General features: G+C 38.1%; 1 protein-coding gene across 1 annotated transcript in view; it reads left to right on the forward strand.

Moving 5' to 3' along the window:
* EPM2A (EPM2A glucan phosphatase, laforin) overlaps positions 1–18,746 on the forward strand; it is a 35,861-nt gene extending 17,115 nt beyond the window's left edge. The window contains exons 3-4 of the mRNA XM_058802401.1: positions 15,265–15,506; positions 16,922–18,746. Coding sequence (XP_058658384.1) covers positions 15,265–15,506; positions 16,922–17,202 — 523 coding nt within the window. The 3' untranslated portion in view covers positions 17,203–18,746. The remainder of the gene's footprint in view (positions 1–15,264; positions 15,507–16,921) is intronic.
* Positions 18,747–19,579: the final 833 nt, after the last annotated feature.

Genomic DNA, 19,579 nt, shown 5'->3' on the forward strand with positions numbered 1-19,579 from the left:
CATTTTTCTTCCTCATTTGTTGTCCATCCAGACAAAAAGCTTCTCCTTTTGTGAACTCCCCACACTGTGCCCTTCATAATAATGGCTAAAACTAGGAAAAAACATTCTGTTTTTCTAAGTTTTGTGATCTTGCTCAGGCAGGATGGCACTCAGCTGGGATAGCTCAAGCCAGGCTATTATTGAGTTAGTTACAAATCTCAGTCTTGTGAACTGTGAACAGAAATGGAGTTAGGATGTGCCAGCAGAGCAGTCACATGCCATGGAGTGGAATACTGTGGACGAACTAGATGGCAGGAATTCTCTTTTCAATTATTTTGATTTTCTGAGCATTAGCAAGTAGCTGTTGCCAGCACAGCTCTGGTTCTCTGGCTGTGACCTACTGCCTGAGCACCCAAAAGGAGCTTGACATGGAAACTCCTGGATGTCACTCATTTCTAATAACATTTCTTGTGAGTGCTGTGGTAGCAAGGGAAATCTGCCTTTAGAAAAGGTGATTTTGCCAGAAGAAAAAAAAGTCACCGAGATTCTAGATAAAGATTTTTACATGACTGTCACCAGCATTTGAAGTCCCAGTATTACTTCCACCTCCAGTGACTGGCCTGTCAAACCTGATGAATGGCTATTAGCCAGCAGGCTGCCAGGTTTGTTGCTTTCTTCAATGACTAAGGGACACAAATTTTTGGCTGGGCATTGGGATGAAGCTGAAGTAATGTCTGATGAACAGTACACTACCTATGTGAATAAGCTAAAGAAAATCTTAGCATGGTGTCTGGTTAGTCTTGTGAGTTTTTTCTGGAAGTTTTTTTCCTGTAGTTTTCTTTACCATTCTGCCATTCTTATGTGGTTTTGGCATTGGGTGTTTGAGAATTTTTTATTTAGAAAGATGATTTTCTGGAATGAGTATTTCGTTAGTAAAATGGCAGCAAGCACAGTCTGGCTGTTGATGAGAAGATGAGGCCTTTAATCAATTGGCTGGTAATAGGTAATATTTACTTAAAACCACTGTTGATCTTTAAAATGGATCTTTTCATAGGTGTGCCTCTGCACAAAATTATTTACTTACTTCTTAAGAAAAACTTACAATTCTGTGTCATTCTGGGAGAAAAAAACAGAAGGGATATTGGGAACCCTCCATGGAAGGCTGGAGGAGTAAACGTAGTTCTGTTTTTCTCTGTAGGGTATAACAGAAAAATGTTGATAGTCCAGTAAGTATGAATTTTATGTGGGGTATCACTGTTAGGGAGCAGAAACTATTGTTGCTTCTAATTTCTCTGTGTGTTTTACTGTGTCTCCCTGCTGCTTGTTCGTATTTATTCTGGAGGTTTTCAGCCCTTTTTCCTGCCTCTTTACTCTTTGAAATTCAGGCTGTCAGTGAGGGAGTAAAGTTCTGTCTCCATTGGAAAGCAATTTGCTGGTGTTGCTGGCTGTGAATGAAATTGACTGAGATTGTGAAATCCCGGGCAATTTAGCTCACAGCTGGGATGACAAGGAAGGGGCAGCGTCACTCTCTCACTGAAGATGGTGTTCCAGTTGTCTTGCAGATATTCATTTCCTCCTGGCTTTTACATCCATTTATTAGGTGCTGGTAATTGCTGGCATTTCTTAATGCAGTTTATCCAGAGATAGCAGAACTCTTTCTGAAAAGCAGAGATTGTGTACACATCCTAATTGGTATTTTGCTTACCAGGAGGGAGTAAATTCAGATTGCTGGTTGTTGTTGGAAAAACTTCACTAACACAACTGTAAGTTACACCTGATGAAGCTGTTGAACCAGAGATGTGTGCTTGCAGAGTAAACCCACTCTGCCTCCCCTTCCTGTGATTTTTTGCAGGCACAGCTCCTAGGGCAGACTGGCCCAGCCACCCTGAGGTGACTCTTACAGAAAAGAAGCCTCAGAACAATTGAGTTCTTACTCCCAAATGTGGAAAGTGATACCATCAGGTGTTTTATTATTACCAGATGGTTTGGTGTTTACTTACCTGCTCAGTGTATACTATATTTCTGAAAGAGGTGATCTGAAAGTCAAAAAAATCTGAAATAAACAACTGCATAGTTATTTCAAATGAAATGGGAAAACATTAAAGATACTTCATTTGAAACAGTAGCAAGCTATAGCTATCAAGTTATGAATGCTACCTCCATCTTGAATAATTTTTGTAAATGCTGAGAGATATAAATGTAGGTTTTCATGCTTAAAAGCTCCAGATATTTACAAGATAATTTAAAAAATGAATCTCCATGTGAAAATATGGAGAGTCCTACTTAAAGGATAAATTTTTTTTTATTAGAAAGGAAACTGGAATATAGCTCTAGTTCCTTTGAAGCGTGTCTCAGAAACATAAGTATTTTATTTCTCAAGAGTAAATAGAGATTATCAAATGGTTGCTGTATTTTCCCATATATAATTTTCTCTCTGTAAGGAAAAAAAAAACCAACAAAGAAATGAACTGCATTTGTCTTCCCAGGGAACATATTAAGAGGCTGAACTGAAAATCTCTTGCTCCCTCCTTTAATGCTTGTACTTTGGGAAATTTAATTTCAGAGAGTTAGGTACATAATCCCTGCTGTTGTTCAGAAGTTTAATGTGTGTCCTCCCATGAACTGTGATAAAAATTGAGTCAAATGTCATAGACATTGCCAAGCTTTAAGAAATGTGTATTTCTTTATTGGTTCAGTAGACAGCATGGTTTATATGTTTAAATGAAATGTCTTTTTTCTTTGATGTGAAAAACCCAGTAATAGAATATATGATTTTAAGCATCAAGAGAAGTATAAAGGCAATATATGCATTTGAGTTTTAATACAGACACAAGAAAATGTGGAATACATTAAAAAAAAATAAATTGAATAGGTGGTTGCTTACTTTTTCCCTTTCTCCCCTTTCCTTCCCTTCTCCTCCCTCCCATCCATCAGCTGTGGGTCAGCAATGAGGCTCTCTATGACTATCATTTGGTTCAGGGCTGGATGCTGGGCACTAGTACAAGGGGATGGATGTTGGTGGGCTTCTAGAGCCATTTCTTTTTTAATTATTATTTTTTGATTTAACTAACCTCTCTGGGACTGCCTTTTAAAAGCGCTTCAGAACAGATCTATCCAGTGCCTTCATTTTCCCAAGGTGATGATCTGATAAGGAGGATATGCAGCTTCCCTAACAAAATAATTTCTCTAATGCTCCTTCTTTCTGTGGTCCAGCTGGGGGGTTGGCTGTGTGCAGACCAGTCCTAAAGAATGTTAAATACTGCTTTCACTGCAGAAGACTGAATTTCTCAGCTTCCTTATAACAATGAGTTCCTTCAGTCTGGTGAGATAAAAGGCGAAAATCTTCTCAAATATATCTTTAGTCTTGGTAATAAGGTTATCCAGTATGTTTAACAAATGTTTAACAAATGTACAAAGTCAAGCTTCAGTTGATAATGTAAACACATTTAAGCAAACTTTAGTAACAGTAGATCACTTTGGAGTATTTGTTCAAATGCTTGGAAATTTCAATTTCCAAGCAGGTTCAGTGATACTGCTAGGAAAAGAAAGAAGACTGAAAGAAAAAGAAAGAGACATATTTAAAAAATAGAGAACCCCTGGTAATTCATGTCAGTTTTTGTGCTCCAATAAAAACTGCAGCATTGATTATTCATAAATTTAACTCTCATGATATTTTTCCATTTTGTCATCCTAGACTTCTTCAAGACATTCCACTATACTTTGTAGTTTTGAGTTAAAAGATATGCATAGGTTCTTCTGGTTCTTCTAGTACCATCCCAGCCTCAACATTTGATGTTGGCTGCTCATCCACCAGGGTTATTAATCTTATGTTTAGAATCTAGAAACAGGTACATTATCTAAAATGAAGTTTTCTGACAATTTTTTATGGTAGCACTATACACAGGTTATTCCTTTGATTTGGCTTTCCTGTGAGAACACCTTATTTTAGATGTTTATGTAACTGATGTGGTGTGGTTAATTCCATTTTTCTCCATATTTCTAAGATGTTTCCCCCAGCCTGTGCTGTTCAAGTACATATTTTTCCCTCTTTAAAACGCAAATAAATGAACTGATGTGTGTTTAGAAATTCTGGATAAATTCTGGAATGAACACAGATACAGAGCTCATCAAGGCTGTTTGCAGATGGTACCACAAGGGATGAATGTACATCTTTCTCTGACTGTTGGAGTTCTGAGAGATTCCATTATTTTGTACATGTGCATATGCTTCCATGTGGATCACAAGGCCACCTAGCAATAATCTGTGCTTTGCAATTATGCAATTTTCATTAATATGTACTTGTTTCTGAAGCATTTGAATTTATTTCCATTGGATCTGAAATGCTACATTTTGAAAACTGGATCTATCTTTTATTGTTTTCCCAGTCTAGATTCCTAAGTAGCTGCTAATAGGTAAACTCTGAAAGAACACAAAATATATTTTTATTAATGATTCCCGAATCTTCTTGGGCATTAACCTAAAGTTCATTTGTAGCAGTTTGAGTCAATTTTGTTGAGATGATTTAACTTACAGGTGCCAGCAGTGGCATCATTCCCATTGCCAAGCATTAATGTTAGAAATTCTCATTCCTAATGCCAAGGAATTCATGGTTTATTGCTGTCTGGCTGAGTTTAGCAGCCTGTTGTTCTTGTGTTTCCGGGTATTCATTCTAATTCAAAACAAATGGGAATGTTGGCAGTCTAACAGAGACATATGTAGGAAGTAACCACTGGCAACCATGGCTGCATCAGACAAGATTCTTTAATTGGAGCATTTAGGCATTAATGCTCACAAGCCAATGGAGGAGTCCTTTCCTTTCCAGGTTGTTCAGTACAAGCCTGGAACCTGATTCTCTTCTCAGGCTGTATTTCTGTAATTGGCACACTGTCTGCTTTCAGAGAATGTTTATAAAATGAAAGTGCAAGAAGAGTCATTTCTTACAAAAGCAAATTTTGCTTTCTTCTGCATACAGTGTGCTCCTTAGGCATTCATTGAAACTTGTGTGTAGGTTTGAAAAGAAATTCTGGCAAAGTCCTGTAAGGCTAGATCTGGACACCCCATCCTACAAGGCATTGGTGTGCTTGTGGATCATTACTTTCTTATCTTCACAGTAGAAATACATAGAAAAATGTGACATAAAATATTTCACTTTGAATACAGGGAGAATAACATTTAATCTTCCATATTTCAGTTCTGGCTGTGTAGGTGAAGTCTTGGGTGACCACATTACTTTGGATCATATTTAGACCAGAGACAAAATAGATTATAAAAAAAGTATAAGAGATAAATTATTTTGCTTTAAGCTTGTTGATGGAATGAAGTGAAGAAGGAAAAAGAGTTTATTTTGTGCGTCATTTCACTGTATAGGTTTGAATGTACTACAAGGTTGATAACAGCAATTCTACTGGACTTACTGGAGTATGTGAGCTTAGTTTAGAGACAAAATTAGACAAATTTAATCTATTGTTGTATCTGGAGAACACACATGCAATGAATGAGAGTGGTTTCCACAGGATGTGCAACTTTTATGCCACTGGAGTTGAAACTAAATAAATTGGTTTCTGCTACCATAGTTTGACTGCTCCTGGGATAGACAGCATAGTTTAATGAAGACTAAGAAAGAGGATCTATTACTATTTGTAAAAGACATTCAGGAATTACTACAAAGGAGGAAGAAGAATTATTGAAATTAAACCTTCTTTAAGATGAAATGGATATTAATTGCTTCTGAATGAATTCAGAGTGTAAATTAGAACAAGGTTTCTGTCATCAAAGGAAAGACATCTGAATTCTGGCACGACCTTTCAAATAGGGCAGGAAGGACAAGGAACCTAAATTATTTCAAGATGGAACTTGATAAATGAATATAGGTAGTGCTTCCAGAAATGGAAATTAAAGTTTATGATTATAGTATCATAGATCATAGGCTCAAAGAGACCTCAGAAAATATCCAGTCCATTTCCTTGCCCCAACTTAATCTCAATTACATTTAAATCATTTCAGGTTTATCCAGCCTGATCTAAAATATGATCTCATCTTAGTGATGAGACTCTACAGGCCTGTTACTCTCCCATTCAATTACCTCACTATTCCAACCATTAAAAAGCTTTACTAATCTCAATTTAAGTCTTCCTAGTGCAATTCAAGTTAATTTCTTCTTGTTCTCTCCACAGAAGACTTGGAGAACAAATTAGTATCCTGCCTCTCTATAGCCCTTTAATATATGCTTGGAAACTCCTTTTTTCCCAGAATCAGAGTGGTTGACTTTGGAATATCTCAATATGTTCATTCTGATATTAGTCCTTGGATCTTTCAGTCTTTTCTCTGAAAACTTGTCTTCTAGAACTCTGATTGTTCTGGCACTCTCTGCTGGGCTCTCCAGCTCTCTGTTTCTCTTCCTTCATCCCATTTTTCCTGATGATGGTCTATGAGTACTGAATGCAACAGAAGGATTATTTTGTGACTTTCAAGCATAGTGCTACTACTTAGCCAAATACTATTGTCATTTTTGCAGCATGGGATGTGATTTACTTCCCAGTTGTCTACATGTTTTTATCAAATAAGTTCCCTGCTTTGGCAGGGTATAGGATGTTAGGAATGTTCTCAATCTCTGCATTTCTTATTATGAGATGTTTTTTGGGAGTTTCTTCTAATAAAGCTCTTATGTTCCTTGTAAGGGAATGTTTGGGATTGCTGTGGAAGGGGAAAATGGGCCATAAAGAGAAAATTTTGTGGCTCTATAGACTAAAGTCTTATGTGACTTTAATTCTTCTCACGTGGATCTTTCTATCCTGTACCCCTGGTGACTTCAAAGCCGCGGACAATCCTGAAGCACACATGGAATGCACCAGAAGGTTGTGAGTGCGAAGAGCTGGGCTGTGCTTAGGCATGGCCACAGTTGCTCAGTGTCTCAAAACCTCAAGGCACTGTGGTGCCTGCTGTAAAGCAGTTTGGTGGGTAAAGGGAGCACAATCAAACCCTTTTGTACCATCACACTGACGCTATGGAAATCCTTTCCTAAGACAGCAGAACCTGAGGGCTGCGCAACACAGGAACGACTTTGCAGTCTGGGTAATACTGTATTCCAGTTACAGGTTTGATGTTATTCTTACCTGCTTTATTTTTAGCACATTGTCAGCTTGGGGTCAAACCTTAATGGCTTATTTGCTTGGCATATCAGTAAATGAGGTAGTTTTATGCCACAGATTTGTGAACATGGAATAAGTAAGATAGTATTAAGCATAAGACTCAGAATTCAAGGGCTTGAGAAATTTTGCATATTGCTAAGCTGACAAAGTGTTGTTCTAAAGTGATAAAAGCAGGTGTTTCTTTCTACATTCCAAGTCTGCTCCCATGTGAGAGGCTAGATAAGTAGTTCAAATTACATCTAAGTAGAAAATTTGCCAGACCTTAATTGCTTTTCATCAGAGTTCCAAATAAGAAGGAGAAGTAAAAAAATCCTTGGAACTACATTGTAGCCTGTTTAATTCTCCTCATTTAAAGCCCTGAGGTAGAAATCTTAACTTCACAATAAACTGCACTCTTTCAGTGGTAAAGCAGAACAAATTTATAAGCAATGACTTGTGCTCCTTCTACATTTGACATTTAGGTAAGAGCAATTTTTTGTTCAAGAATATAAGTAGTTTCTACAAGGTCTGCAGCTGTGTCATTTCAGTAAGATATAGTTTTATCATGAATCAGGGCTTTTCTCTGGTGGCTTCTGCTAAGGTTATGGACATTTATTCCATCTTTCTTGATAAGAGTGATCTTATCAAGCCTGTTTATTCTATCTTGGAGTCAGACCATAGCATCATCAAACCTTGCTCTCCTGCTCTGGCTACTACTGCTTGACTCTGTGCTGGGAAATGAAGTGCATCTGACTGTTCCCAGTCAATCCTGCTTAAGTCAGGCCTCTCATCGAGAAGGGTCCGTCAGTTCGTCTTCTGCAAGGAGACTTTATCAGTAAATCGACAGGAGAAGGGATTAAGATCACATCATTTAGCCTTGTGCCCTCTGCAATAGGCAATGAAATGTCAGTGTCATAACCCCCCAGTCCCACATAATTATTTCATTGGCAAGGAGGCATTTTGCTGAGAGATCTTTCTGTCCTTTGTTTAAACAGACTATAGAAAAACCAGAATTCCTGTGCAAGACCAAACAAGGGACTCTGTTTTGGTATCTGTCCATGCTGTCCATATTTTGGAGGAAGACACAAGGCTAAAAAATTATTTTTAAAATTTTGCCATTTTTCTCATCTCTTGGTAGTTACTTTATAGGTGAAGCTATATGGAATTTATATTCTTTATAAATATTCTTTATTTATATTCTTTATGTCTTTTATTTAGATAAAGCCAGTTGATTTGGCCTTTTCATACATATGAACTTTAAACAAGGGGAAATTCCCTCTTAAGGATGTTAAATCCTTAGGCTGCCCTCATTTGAAAGTATTTTCACAAGAAATCTACTGAATTGATATTTAATATTTTTCATTTTTCTGTATCTTTCTTGATACAACAAAATGTTAGTAAAAAGTTCAAAGTTTGAGTGGACAGAGTGATTTTTTAGACCATTACTATGCATTTTTTGTTACTTTTAGTTCACTTCTTGGTACAGGCTCATATTTCCACTTTGATCTCTTTATAAAGCAATGCTTTCACCAAGTGTCACTAGAAGCAGGTACTGTTTCCCTTTCCATTTGATTATAGTTAGCTTAAAATACAGTGATGTGCATATGAGATTATTTATTCCAAGACATATTGCAGAGATGCATTCATTAACTGTGAATCTCATCTGCTCTTTTGCTGCATATTCATTTAGTTTATTTTGACACCACTGGCAATTGAAACTAATAATGGTTTGGGCAAACTTTGGTCTCTCCTTGTTGAGTAGGTTCATCTGTTTGGAAAGATGTTAACTTGAAAAAGGAATCCCATGTTGAATATAGGTCAGCAATGACATGCTGTAGAAGAACTGCCAGGGGACTTGAAAGAGGGATAAAGCCTTTGAAGCACAAGAAGTAAGTAAATGATAAATAATTGTTGGCTCTTCTCAGAAATGTACTCTTTTCAGTACTGGGCATAACATTCAAAAAGAGAGTGAGTCCAAAGGCAAGCAAGAGTGATCAGATGCTCTGAATATATGGCGTGTGTGTGTGTGTGTGAAGAATGCAAAGATGTGTTGGAATGTGTTAGTAACTTAGAGAGAAGTAAAAGGGTTTTACAGAGTGGAAGGAAATAATCTGTTCTTTGTGTCCATTACGGAGACACAAAGAAGGTGTGTCTATGACCTGTAACTGCGCTATTCATATTGGACAAAATACATTTTTTTCAGAGGTGAGGATAGTAATCAGTGTGTTTTCTACATATCAAAGAATATTTGAACATGCTCAGATCTTCCAACGGAGAAGAGAATTTGGTAATTTGAAAATTCTTCTCTGTCTGTGAATGCATTTCAGGGCATTAGACAGCAATCTAAGCAGTGTTTCCAGATTGCTCTGACAAAAGTACAGGAACCTCATCTGATTTCTAGGAAGTGCTCACTGTCACAGGTTCAGAGAAAAGAACAAGGAAGGCTTGGAAGAGAGATGTCTAATTTGGTACTTCAGGGAAGGCACACACAGACCTATGAATAAGCTGCTACATGTTGTTAGAAGGATGCCACAGGCAAAAGAAGGAGCACATAGAGGATGATAGTTCTGGGTCATCATAATCCAGTGGTATTGCCATTTAAAGTGATGTGCCTTGTCACAGGGCAGAGAATACAGAAAAGATGAAAGAGCATCTCAGCTGTAGCTGAGGATTTCCTATATTCTCACTTTGAATGTGCCCAAAGCAATACTTCTGGAAATCTCTTTTTGTGTCATGTGAGACAGGGAACAGACATCTGGTCTCTGAACTAGTTTAAATTTGGCTGAAAGTTGAAAACTTCTATGAAGCTTTTGGTTCAGACAGATCATAATTTTTGATTAAAAACCCACCTTATAGAAATTCTGAACGAGTTCCTACTCCAATGCCATCAGGGGAGGAAACAGGAATGCAGTGTAATTGCAAACAGTCTCTAGCAGTTCAAGTGCTACAAAAATCATCTGTAACGGAGCTGTACTTCAGGCCTATATTCCCTTTGGGCTGCTTGCTTCTAGTGGTACCAGGGTAATAGCACTACATTTGTGCAAAAAACCCACTCTGTATGCCTAGAGCAACACAAAATTCTGAGGGTAAATTGACTGAATTATATATGTTGTTCTTCTGGGAATGCAGAAGTTTTACTGCAAGTTCCATGTAGCTGAGGTTGCACACTATACCTTACTAGGAAATAAGAGTCTGGAGGAAAGATAGAGTCAGTTTAATCATTATTTTGTTTGTTGCTTCAGCTAAATGGCTTTGTTTTGTTATATGTGTATTTTAGTACTTATCTCACTGTCATCAGATGCTTAATGGGATCTAGGGAAGTCTAGTGTAGAAAAGTGGAGTGCAAGCTTTAACACAGGCTACCGCTTCACCTGGCACTGGGGATGATTCAATCAATCACTTTTCATTTAATATAATAGACTGGACCTTGGTCAAAAATATCACTGGTATAAACAAATGGAATCATTGATAGATCATTGTTGCCAATAACAATGAAAAATACCCTGCAATTTTTCCTTAGTTTTGCAAAGTCATCTCTTTTGATTAAAGCTGGCAACTATCAGGATAAAAGAACACCGGTCAGTACTTGATGGATATTCTTATGAAATGTGTTCCTAAAGTGCCAAATCCTATCCTTTTCTATAAGAACTGTAACTCTTAGAGGGTTGATTAATTTTAGGGTGCATTCTAAGATGCCTTCTCCTAGCACACTGATGATTGCTCAGATCTGGATGCAGTACCCGAGTCAACCCAGCTTGCAACTCTGCATTTTAAGGAAATTTCAATTTAGGATCTGTTTTTCTCAAAGCATTATTAGCAAAAGTAAAACTGGGTATGCTGAAGAGGCAGAGTAGACATTGGTGTCATGGAGGAAGAGCTGACTGCCTGATGCAGTGGCCTGCTGTCTTCCCCTAGGTCAGGTCACCTTCCCTGGAAATCACATCCCTACAATTACAGTTGCTGGGCTGGTTTGGTACTGTACTAAGGCTGAGAGGTATGGTGTATGATGCTTTGTGAACCAGCCTGACAATTATTCTGCACCATTAAAACAAAAATTCACAATGCTAATTTTTCACTGCCTCAGACTCATTTCCTCCTTAGGGATGGGGAAGAACATTTGCATACACTTTGATTAAATTGAATGCATTTGGTATTTTAGATGTATTCACTCTGAATTGTTGTATATAATATAACAATGTTATATATAATTCACTCTGAATTGTCATTTTAATCCAGACTGTGCAGGGTCCTGGCGGGAAGCCAACAAACACAATATATGTCTACATCATTAAAAATAACTTAAGTGTGCTGGAAAAGAAATGTACCAGTGTTTGCAGGGTGTTCCATATTTAGTCAGGGGTAATGATAAATAATTGTTGGTGTTCTCAGATTATAAATCAAAAAGTAGTTTTTAAATATGTCAGCCTTCTGTCTGGGTTCTGTAAAAATAAACTGAATAACATTTTCCTAACATTCAGTCCTTGTTACCACAACCTCAAGCTTCTCGCATTAATTCATCCACTGGACCCCTAAAAGTCCCCTTAAGGTAGGCAAATATTGAATCCTGGTGGGGAACTGAAGTGTAGGGCAGGCTGAAAGTAGCTGACAGAAATTACCTATAAAAAAGGGCTTATAGACAATCTTCAAGACTTAATCTCAGAAGATCACTAAATAGTGTTGATGTTTAAATCACTCTAGGTGATTTCTTCATTGATAAACTGTCTCTGAATTGACCATGTCTTCTGGAGCCAAACATGGTTTATTATCCTTGATGCAGAGAGTAAAGATGTACAATGACAAAGTGCCATTTTTATATGAAAGCAAAGTTTCAAGTAGAATTTTGCTAAAACCCCATCCTTTTTTGATATTTTGGGAACATCAAAGGGGTTCAGCTGAAAGGATTAAAGGTCTATTGATCACTAATAATTTCCTAATATTTTTGATGTGCTCAGGGATCACATAATCTGCTGCTGGAATACGCATACATGTGAGCTGGAAAGCACTGGCTGTCAGAGAGCTCAGAGCACTGTAACTTGGCAGTTTAGAGGGGAACATAAAAGAACTTTCCCATGCCAAATGGTCTTGTGGCTAAAATCTAGCTACCTACTGAAATTCAGTGGCAACTTAAAGAAGGGCATTAATGATTAACTTAATGACATAACTAAAAGTTATATCATCATATAACTAAAAGTTGTATCATTAAGGAAAGAGATGTAAAAAAAGAAATTACCACATTCTTGGTTCAGTATGTATGTTTTCCTGATCCTTAGCATAGTGAAACCCTCAGTAGGGCTATCAAAAAAATCTATATATAAAATAGAGCTGCTAAACACTCCATTAGTCTCTGTACTCCAATATGCACCAACCCCTTTTATTCCTTCCTTCTGATGTCAGAAAAAGGTAAGGTTTGAACTAAATAAAGCCAAATAGGGATATAGGTACTGGGCAGTAGGATTATCCTAGAACTTTTACATAAATTGGCTGATAGGACAGCTCTGCAGTATTGTTTTCTGCATGGTAAAAGGGTGGTTAAGCCTTGGCCAGCAAGACCAAGAATTACAGTTGTTTGTAGGTGGGTAGATAAAGGGCTTGTAGACCAAGGTCAAGGCTACATCTTGATCCTCTCAAAGGCTAAACTTTAGGACCTGATAATAAAATTAATTCAGAAGAATTACCTGTCCTAAATACATCTCTTAGGTCATTCTCTAGTGTCTCCACTAGTTTAGTTAATTGTGGGGAAAGACAATGATAAAAATTCAGATTGTTCAATAAATGCAATTAGTATTGTGCAATAGAGGAGGTATTGTCATGTACAAGACCTGTTAGGCTGCACGAACAAAATAAACAAATGGTCTGTATCCCAGGGGTCTTGCAGATAGCACAGCTGTGATGTTCATCCATTAGAAAATCATTGGGAAAAAATTATATAGCATTGGTTTACCAGTAAGCAAGAGTACTACTCAGAATTTTATTTATCTTAGGAATGCTTTAGTCACTTTAAATTTAATCAAATCCTAGAAAACACACATTTTTTCCTCACATCAAGGTAATTTAGTGCATTAGATGTTTCACAAAGTATCAAATGAATTACATATGTATGAGTCTCCAGGAAAGCCTTTGAAGGAAGGGTACTAATGTTCTTGTTCTTGAAATAATATCCTCATATTGTCACAAGTTATTAGTGATACTGCCATTTCTCTGTCCCGGGAATGGAGCTTTGTGGCCATTGCTCATCTCCAGCCATTTGTCAGCCTCTTTTAGGGCTCTGTAGCTCACACTGAGCACCTTGAAATGCCCTGATCATGGTGGCAGGTTCCTGTGGCAGGTTCCTGACAGCAGTCACTCACTCAGATTGGGATGGGGGTTGCTGTGGAGCACGTGGGAAGGGGGGCAGTGAAGGAGTTGTTGCAGTGGAGCGTCACCCATCCCTCTGATCAGCGGGAATGCTTGAGCTGGGATGTTGGATCTTGGGCAATTCTTGAACATGTATGTGAAACAAAAACGAAGTCAAATCTTTTCAAGTGATCTCACTGTTGGAACATGGTTGAAATGGTGATTTGCTATGTAATATATTTGTTTAAATTGGTCTCAGTTACCACGTATTGAGATCAAGTGTTTTGTCCCATTGAAACAGGGGCTGTCAGGGCCAAAGGCTGTATTTGTGTGGCTAGTATGCAACTCACCATGAAAACAATAATAACAATTATTGTTAGAACAATAACAATAATTACAAGCAGGATACAATAATAATTAGTTCTTCTTGGATCTGAATTTTTATTTTTGATAATATTGCAGTACTAATATAGTAGGATTTAATAATGACAGTCAATTACAAGTCTTAATTAAATGTTAGTACCTATTACTGTGAACAGTAAAATGGAAATAGCTACCTGATGATTTAAGAGTGCTTTATAGGCTCCTGAGAAAAAACATTAAAAATTTCCTTATTTGTTGCTGAGGTTAAAATTGGGAAAGAACATAAGGCATGCATGGCAGATGTTTTATTTTTGAGGATCTTGCTTTTGTTGTAGATTTGCATGTAATAGTGTTTGCTAAGTTTGTAGTTAGTAGTGCTACAGATTTGTTGCAATTAATAAGGTTTGCATAGTTTTATGTTAAATGCAGGGGTATTTTGTTTAGCTTGTAGATTACATGTTCAAAATTGAAGTCAATGGAAGCATAAAGAAATTAAAGTATATCACTAATAATTTCAGCATCTGAATAACCCATTGTAGATGCCATCAGTTTAATTGCATGTGCATATTAAAACCCCTCATTTGAAAACAAGTTTCTAAGTATTCAGTTTATAATGTCAACATCTGTTGAAGTATACAACAGTTTTATGACAATTAGCAATGGGAAAACCATAGAAGTCTTGAAGTTTGATGTAGATAAACAACCATATTTCTGCTACTTTCCCATCCTACATAAACCTTGTTTTCCTGAAAAATTTCTGGTCCTTCAGCCCTTGAGGGAAGCTATACATGTGTTGTTATTCTGTATTTGATTTCCACTAGCCTCCAAGATATCAGAGAAAAATTAGAAGAGAATGACTCATTAATTTTCAAGTTTCATCACAGAAGAGCTGTTCAAAATGCTTTTTTCCCTACTTCCCTCATTATAGTGGTAGCGAAAGAGTTGGAAGACTTCTTTCAGTTTGACTTATTACTAAAGTAATGCAGATTTGGATAATGTGAATTCTTTAAGTTGTTTTGTTGTTTTTGGTTTTTGGTGGTATTTTTTTTGTTTGTTTGGGTTTTTTGTTGTTGTTGGGTTTTTTTCTCTGTGTGTGTGCAAATTGCATGAATCTTCAGAATTTTTTCATTTGAATTCCTGATGTTAGTAAGCTTCTACTTCAAGCTTAGTGATAAATGATGTGTTGGAGACCTGTGCTATAACTGTGCTCTGAAATTTTTTCTCAGCACATCTGGCTCTTTGGTGTAGTCTGGGAGCTTGATCCCCAGTGTCAGACATCACCAACTCAACTGGAACAAAATAAGTTGTAATGAAACAAGAAGTTTCTTACTGCCTGACGTGAAAAGTCTGTGCTTAGCGGTGTTTGTGTGATGACGTCGAGCAGGTTTGGAACAGGAGCACTGCTGAACTTGGCAGTTTCCTTAAGATACTGTAATCAACCCCACTCTTTTCTCAACGCTAGGATTCTGCCAAACATCTGGCTGGGAAGCTGTCCTCGGCAGCTGGAGCATGTGACCATCAAGCTGAAGCATGAGCTGGGTGTCACAGCTGTGATGAACTTCCAGACTGAATCTGACATTGTTCAAAATTCCTGGGGCTGCAACCGCTACCCAGAACCCATGAGCCCCGAAATCCTCATGAAACTGTATAAGGAAGAAGGTCTTGCCTATGTCTGGCTGCCAACTGCAGACATGAGCACTGAAGGTAATGCTCATGTCACTCTTGCAGTAAATTAATAGCAACAAACAGTTGGAGTTAATAATCTGTCACTTTCATGACAGCTGTGAGGGAGAGGAGTTCTGTGCACATTTTGCATGAAAATAAAGCTGGAACACAAGGTATAGTTTCTTTGTGTGTTGTCTTTAACAAATGATTCATATTTTCTTGTAGGCAGAGAGGCCAGCTGAAGTACTTTGTGTCTGGCAGTATTATTTGTGTTTGTGTTTAAAGCCATCTGACATCAATAACTGCTTGACTGTTTTTACTTTCAGCTTGAGTTCAGCCTACATAATGAAAGTATGCTGTGTAGGTGAAAGACTGCAGGTTTGCAGAGCAGGGCAGCTTGCCACCTTTGCTGATTAAAAATGGAGAGGCAGTGCTGTGTGTCTGCTGTTCCCCTCCCCAAAACCACTTTTTCTTTAAGTGTAGTATCCCAGTCTGATGAAACTCCATAGCAACATTTATATAATAGATTGCAATTAATTGAAATTACTCATAGCACCTGAGCTGTAACATCAGTTACCAGTACTTTTAAGTCCTTGGTTGGAATGCTCAGTTCAAAGTCTTGTTTCCAACCAGAAGGTTAGAAAGTGAGTGTGTTTTCAAGTGAGCAGCCTGGCAGCAGAAGTGAGTGCTTTCAACACAGGGAAATACACTGCCCAAATAGGTAACTGTCATATCAGCAACAGGACATCAGGGAAGACAGGAGACCTTAGAACAGGGATCTGAAAGGGCTTAATGTCAGTGCTCATATGTGCCATGAGGAAAAGTTGGGGTCTGCTGCTTGCAGCTCTGTTTCCCAGGATAGCCAGAAGAAAAGTGTCAGAAAATATGGTATGTTCATCCCTTTGAGAGTGAGAAAGGCTATTCTGTGTTGTTTGACTGTATGCTTAGTGCACAGTGAAATCATAACAATTTTAAGTTGTACAGTAAAATGTTCTTCTGCTCCTCCTCCCTCCTCACTTACTGAATTAATGGCCTTCATTAAAATGCTTTGGAAATCAGCAATCTGTAGGTACTTTCACAAACCTCTGGTATTAAAAAAATTGAAATTTCAGTTTTGGCTTGCTAACTTTAACGCTATGTAAATTGTGCTGTTCTCTATAATGTGCTGCCTTGTCTCAGTTCCTTCGAAAATGAATGTGCCACACACATCTGATGTTATCAGAATTTATATTTAGAAGAGACTTGGGGCATTTTAGTTTTGTGTGATCTGATTCTATATTGCAAGGAAAAAAACAACAACTTAGCCTAGAAAGTGATTTGAGAAAAGAAAGAAAAAAGTGGAATATGTCAGGTCTGCTATTATATTTCACAATTCATCAGGCTGTGCAGGCAGAATCTCAGTCATGAACTGACTTTGTCCAGTGCAAATGAACGTGCCTTGTTTTTAACCTTAGGCAGAATCCAGATGTTGCCACAAGCGGTGTGCCTGCTGCACGGGCTGCTGCAGAACGGACACACTGTCTATGTGCATTGCAATGCTGGCGTGGGCAGGTCCACAGCTGCTGTCAGCGGCTGGCTGAGGTACGTGCTGGGATGGAGCCTGAGGAAGGTGCAGTACTTCTTGGCTGCCCGGAGACCAGCTGTCTACATAGATGAGGAAGCTCTGAATCGGGCTGAAGAAGATTTCTACCAGAAATTTGGGCACCTTCGTTCCTCGTATCAAATACAAGAGTAGAAAAGCAGAAGAAGAAAAGGAAGGTGAAGAGGAATCCTTACATTTGAACCTCAAGGACTTAGAAATTTCTGTGTCTCAGGCACCCACCTCAACTCTTCAGATTATAAACTTCTTGTAAAAGTGATGAGAATTTTGTTTAAAAAGTGCCTTAGAGGTTTTTATTTGCTTTCCTTAAGCTGACATGGTTCATGTTTTCAAGCCTTTTGGTGCAATTATGAGACCTAGAAACTGCAAAGGGAAGCAAGATTTTCTTTTAACTACTTGCCTATAGGAGCTGAGGTTTTAGGCTAGAGACTAAACAAGACGTGAGGTGAAATAGAGTTGGCAATAAAAAGTGAGAAGAAAAAAATATGAATATTGACTGGATTAAGATTCAGATTAGGATGGAGCAGATCATTATCAAAGCTGCTCAGTTATTTTAAGCAGATATTAGATTATTGCAGTGTTTTGTAGTAATTCTGTAGACAAGTGGTATTGATGAGAAGGACCAGAAGGAAACTGGTTCTTCAACTCAGTGTTTAAAAACAAAAAGCTAATGTCTAATGCAGTGAACTAAGATTTGCACTTTGTCCATCTAGTTAATGTTAAGTATTATGGGCTGCAGCTGAATTCTTTCATGACATTGGGATTATGCTGGGCTGTGGCATGGAGAGAGGACACAGCTCCAGCTGTGGCAGCCTTGCTTTGTCGTGGGGCAGGACCACTGCTTGTTACATTATCCTAGGCAGTGAGTTCTCTGAGATGAAGCTGCATTTTGCCCCTCTGGTCCATGCAGTGCTGAACAGGGGCTCCCTTAGGTGCCAAGTCAGTCTGACCAGTGACCACTGGGTAAGACAGGACCTATAGGAATTGTGTGATAAGCAGAGTGCATGACTGGCACCTCAGCCTCTGGGCTGTTGACCCAGATTAACATTTCCAATACAGCCAAAGCCTCTGCTTGTGCAAGCAGTGGGTGTGTGCTGGGTTTAGCTCATTGAAGCTAATGCTGGGCTGTCTCTGGGCTGAATGAAGTCAATAGATTCCTCTGTAGGAGCAAAGAGCAACTCTGCAGAGGATGGTTTCTCAGGAGCTCCCTAATGTTTTCCATTGCTGCTTGGTCCCTTAGCTAAACTAAGCACCAACAGCTTCCAGTCCCGCTCAGATGAAACTAATTTGATATAAATTGAGTTCAAGAGAGAAGAGAGGATTAAGGATGCATAAACATTAAGAAACATAATTTCTATAAGCTTATTCTTCAATGAAATCTCATTTTTTCCAGGCAACTTGTTCCTCTAAAGATGCAGTCAGTGACAGAGTAGTTTAAGTAATAAATATTGATTTTTTGAATGCTTAATGGAGAAACTATTGGATATGAGCTGTTTATGGAGAATGTCCAAAATAATATATTTTATTTATCCTATACTTCAATCATCTTGAAAAGAAAAATGTTCATTTAAGTTATTGTATTTGTGGGTTTGACCATGACTTTATTTCTGAATTTTTGAAATAATACTGCCTGTTTAGAAAATGGATGAGGAAATAAAGACAAAATGACTATTCCAGCAGCCCATTTTGTCATATCTCTTTGTCTCTCAATTTCACAAATAGCAAAAAGGATCGTAACCCACATTTCTATATAGAAGTGGAACCAGCCACTTTAATGGTGACAGCCCATGTCTTGTCTTGTAATGTGTCAGTTTGACAGGAAATCTCAAAAAACAGCACAGCAAAGGTGTGTGGACCATATGACACCTCTGGTACCTTCAAAGACTAAAACAGGTGTTTCTTCTCCTAGCCCAGACAGAGAGAAGAGGGACTGTGTGAGTGCTCCTGTCTGGCTCTTGGGCTCACATGAAAATGTGCAGAGCTACAGCTGCCTGCCCAGGAGTTACCGCATTTTGACTGAGTTTAAAGTAAAATTGGTGAGCTTTTGCTACCATATTCTCCTGAAAATCAAGCATTGAGAGAAGGAAAATGGCCAGACAAACAGAGAGGACAAGTTGCTTAAGTTCTACATTTCTGCGGAGATTTATTTGAAACTGCAAGCTTAAAATGTCTTTCCAAGCATCCCTGACAGAAGCCCTTTCCTCCAGATGCAACTTGTAATACATGCTGGGGCAAATACTTGCAGATTTGATTCTTGTTCCACAGGTAATGTATATATATGTGGATATATATATATATACAGTTTTAAGGCTCTTGGGACTGAGCAGTGCATATCATGGCACAAACAAGTAAGTATATGACTAAGTACAGCCACTCTCTATTGGCCACTTCCTAATTCTGATTATATTGGCAATGGAAGCAGACTGATGTTTCATTTGCAGGCCAGGAATCCACAAGACACAGGAGTCACAGATTCAAGGATGCCCTAGCAGGCTGTTAATTCATTGTTTAC

The sequence above is a fragment of the Ammospiza caudacuta genome, chromosome 3 (genome assembly GCF_027887145.1).
Source record: "Ammospiza caudacuta isolate bAmmCau1 chromosome 3, bAmmCau1.pri, whole genome shotgun sequence".
Lineage (NCBI taxonomy): Eukaryota > Metazoa > Chordata > Aves > Passeriformes > Passerellidae > Ammospiza > Ammospiza caudacuta.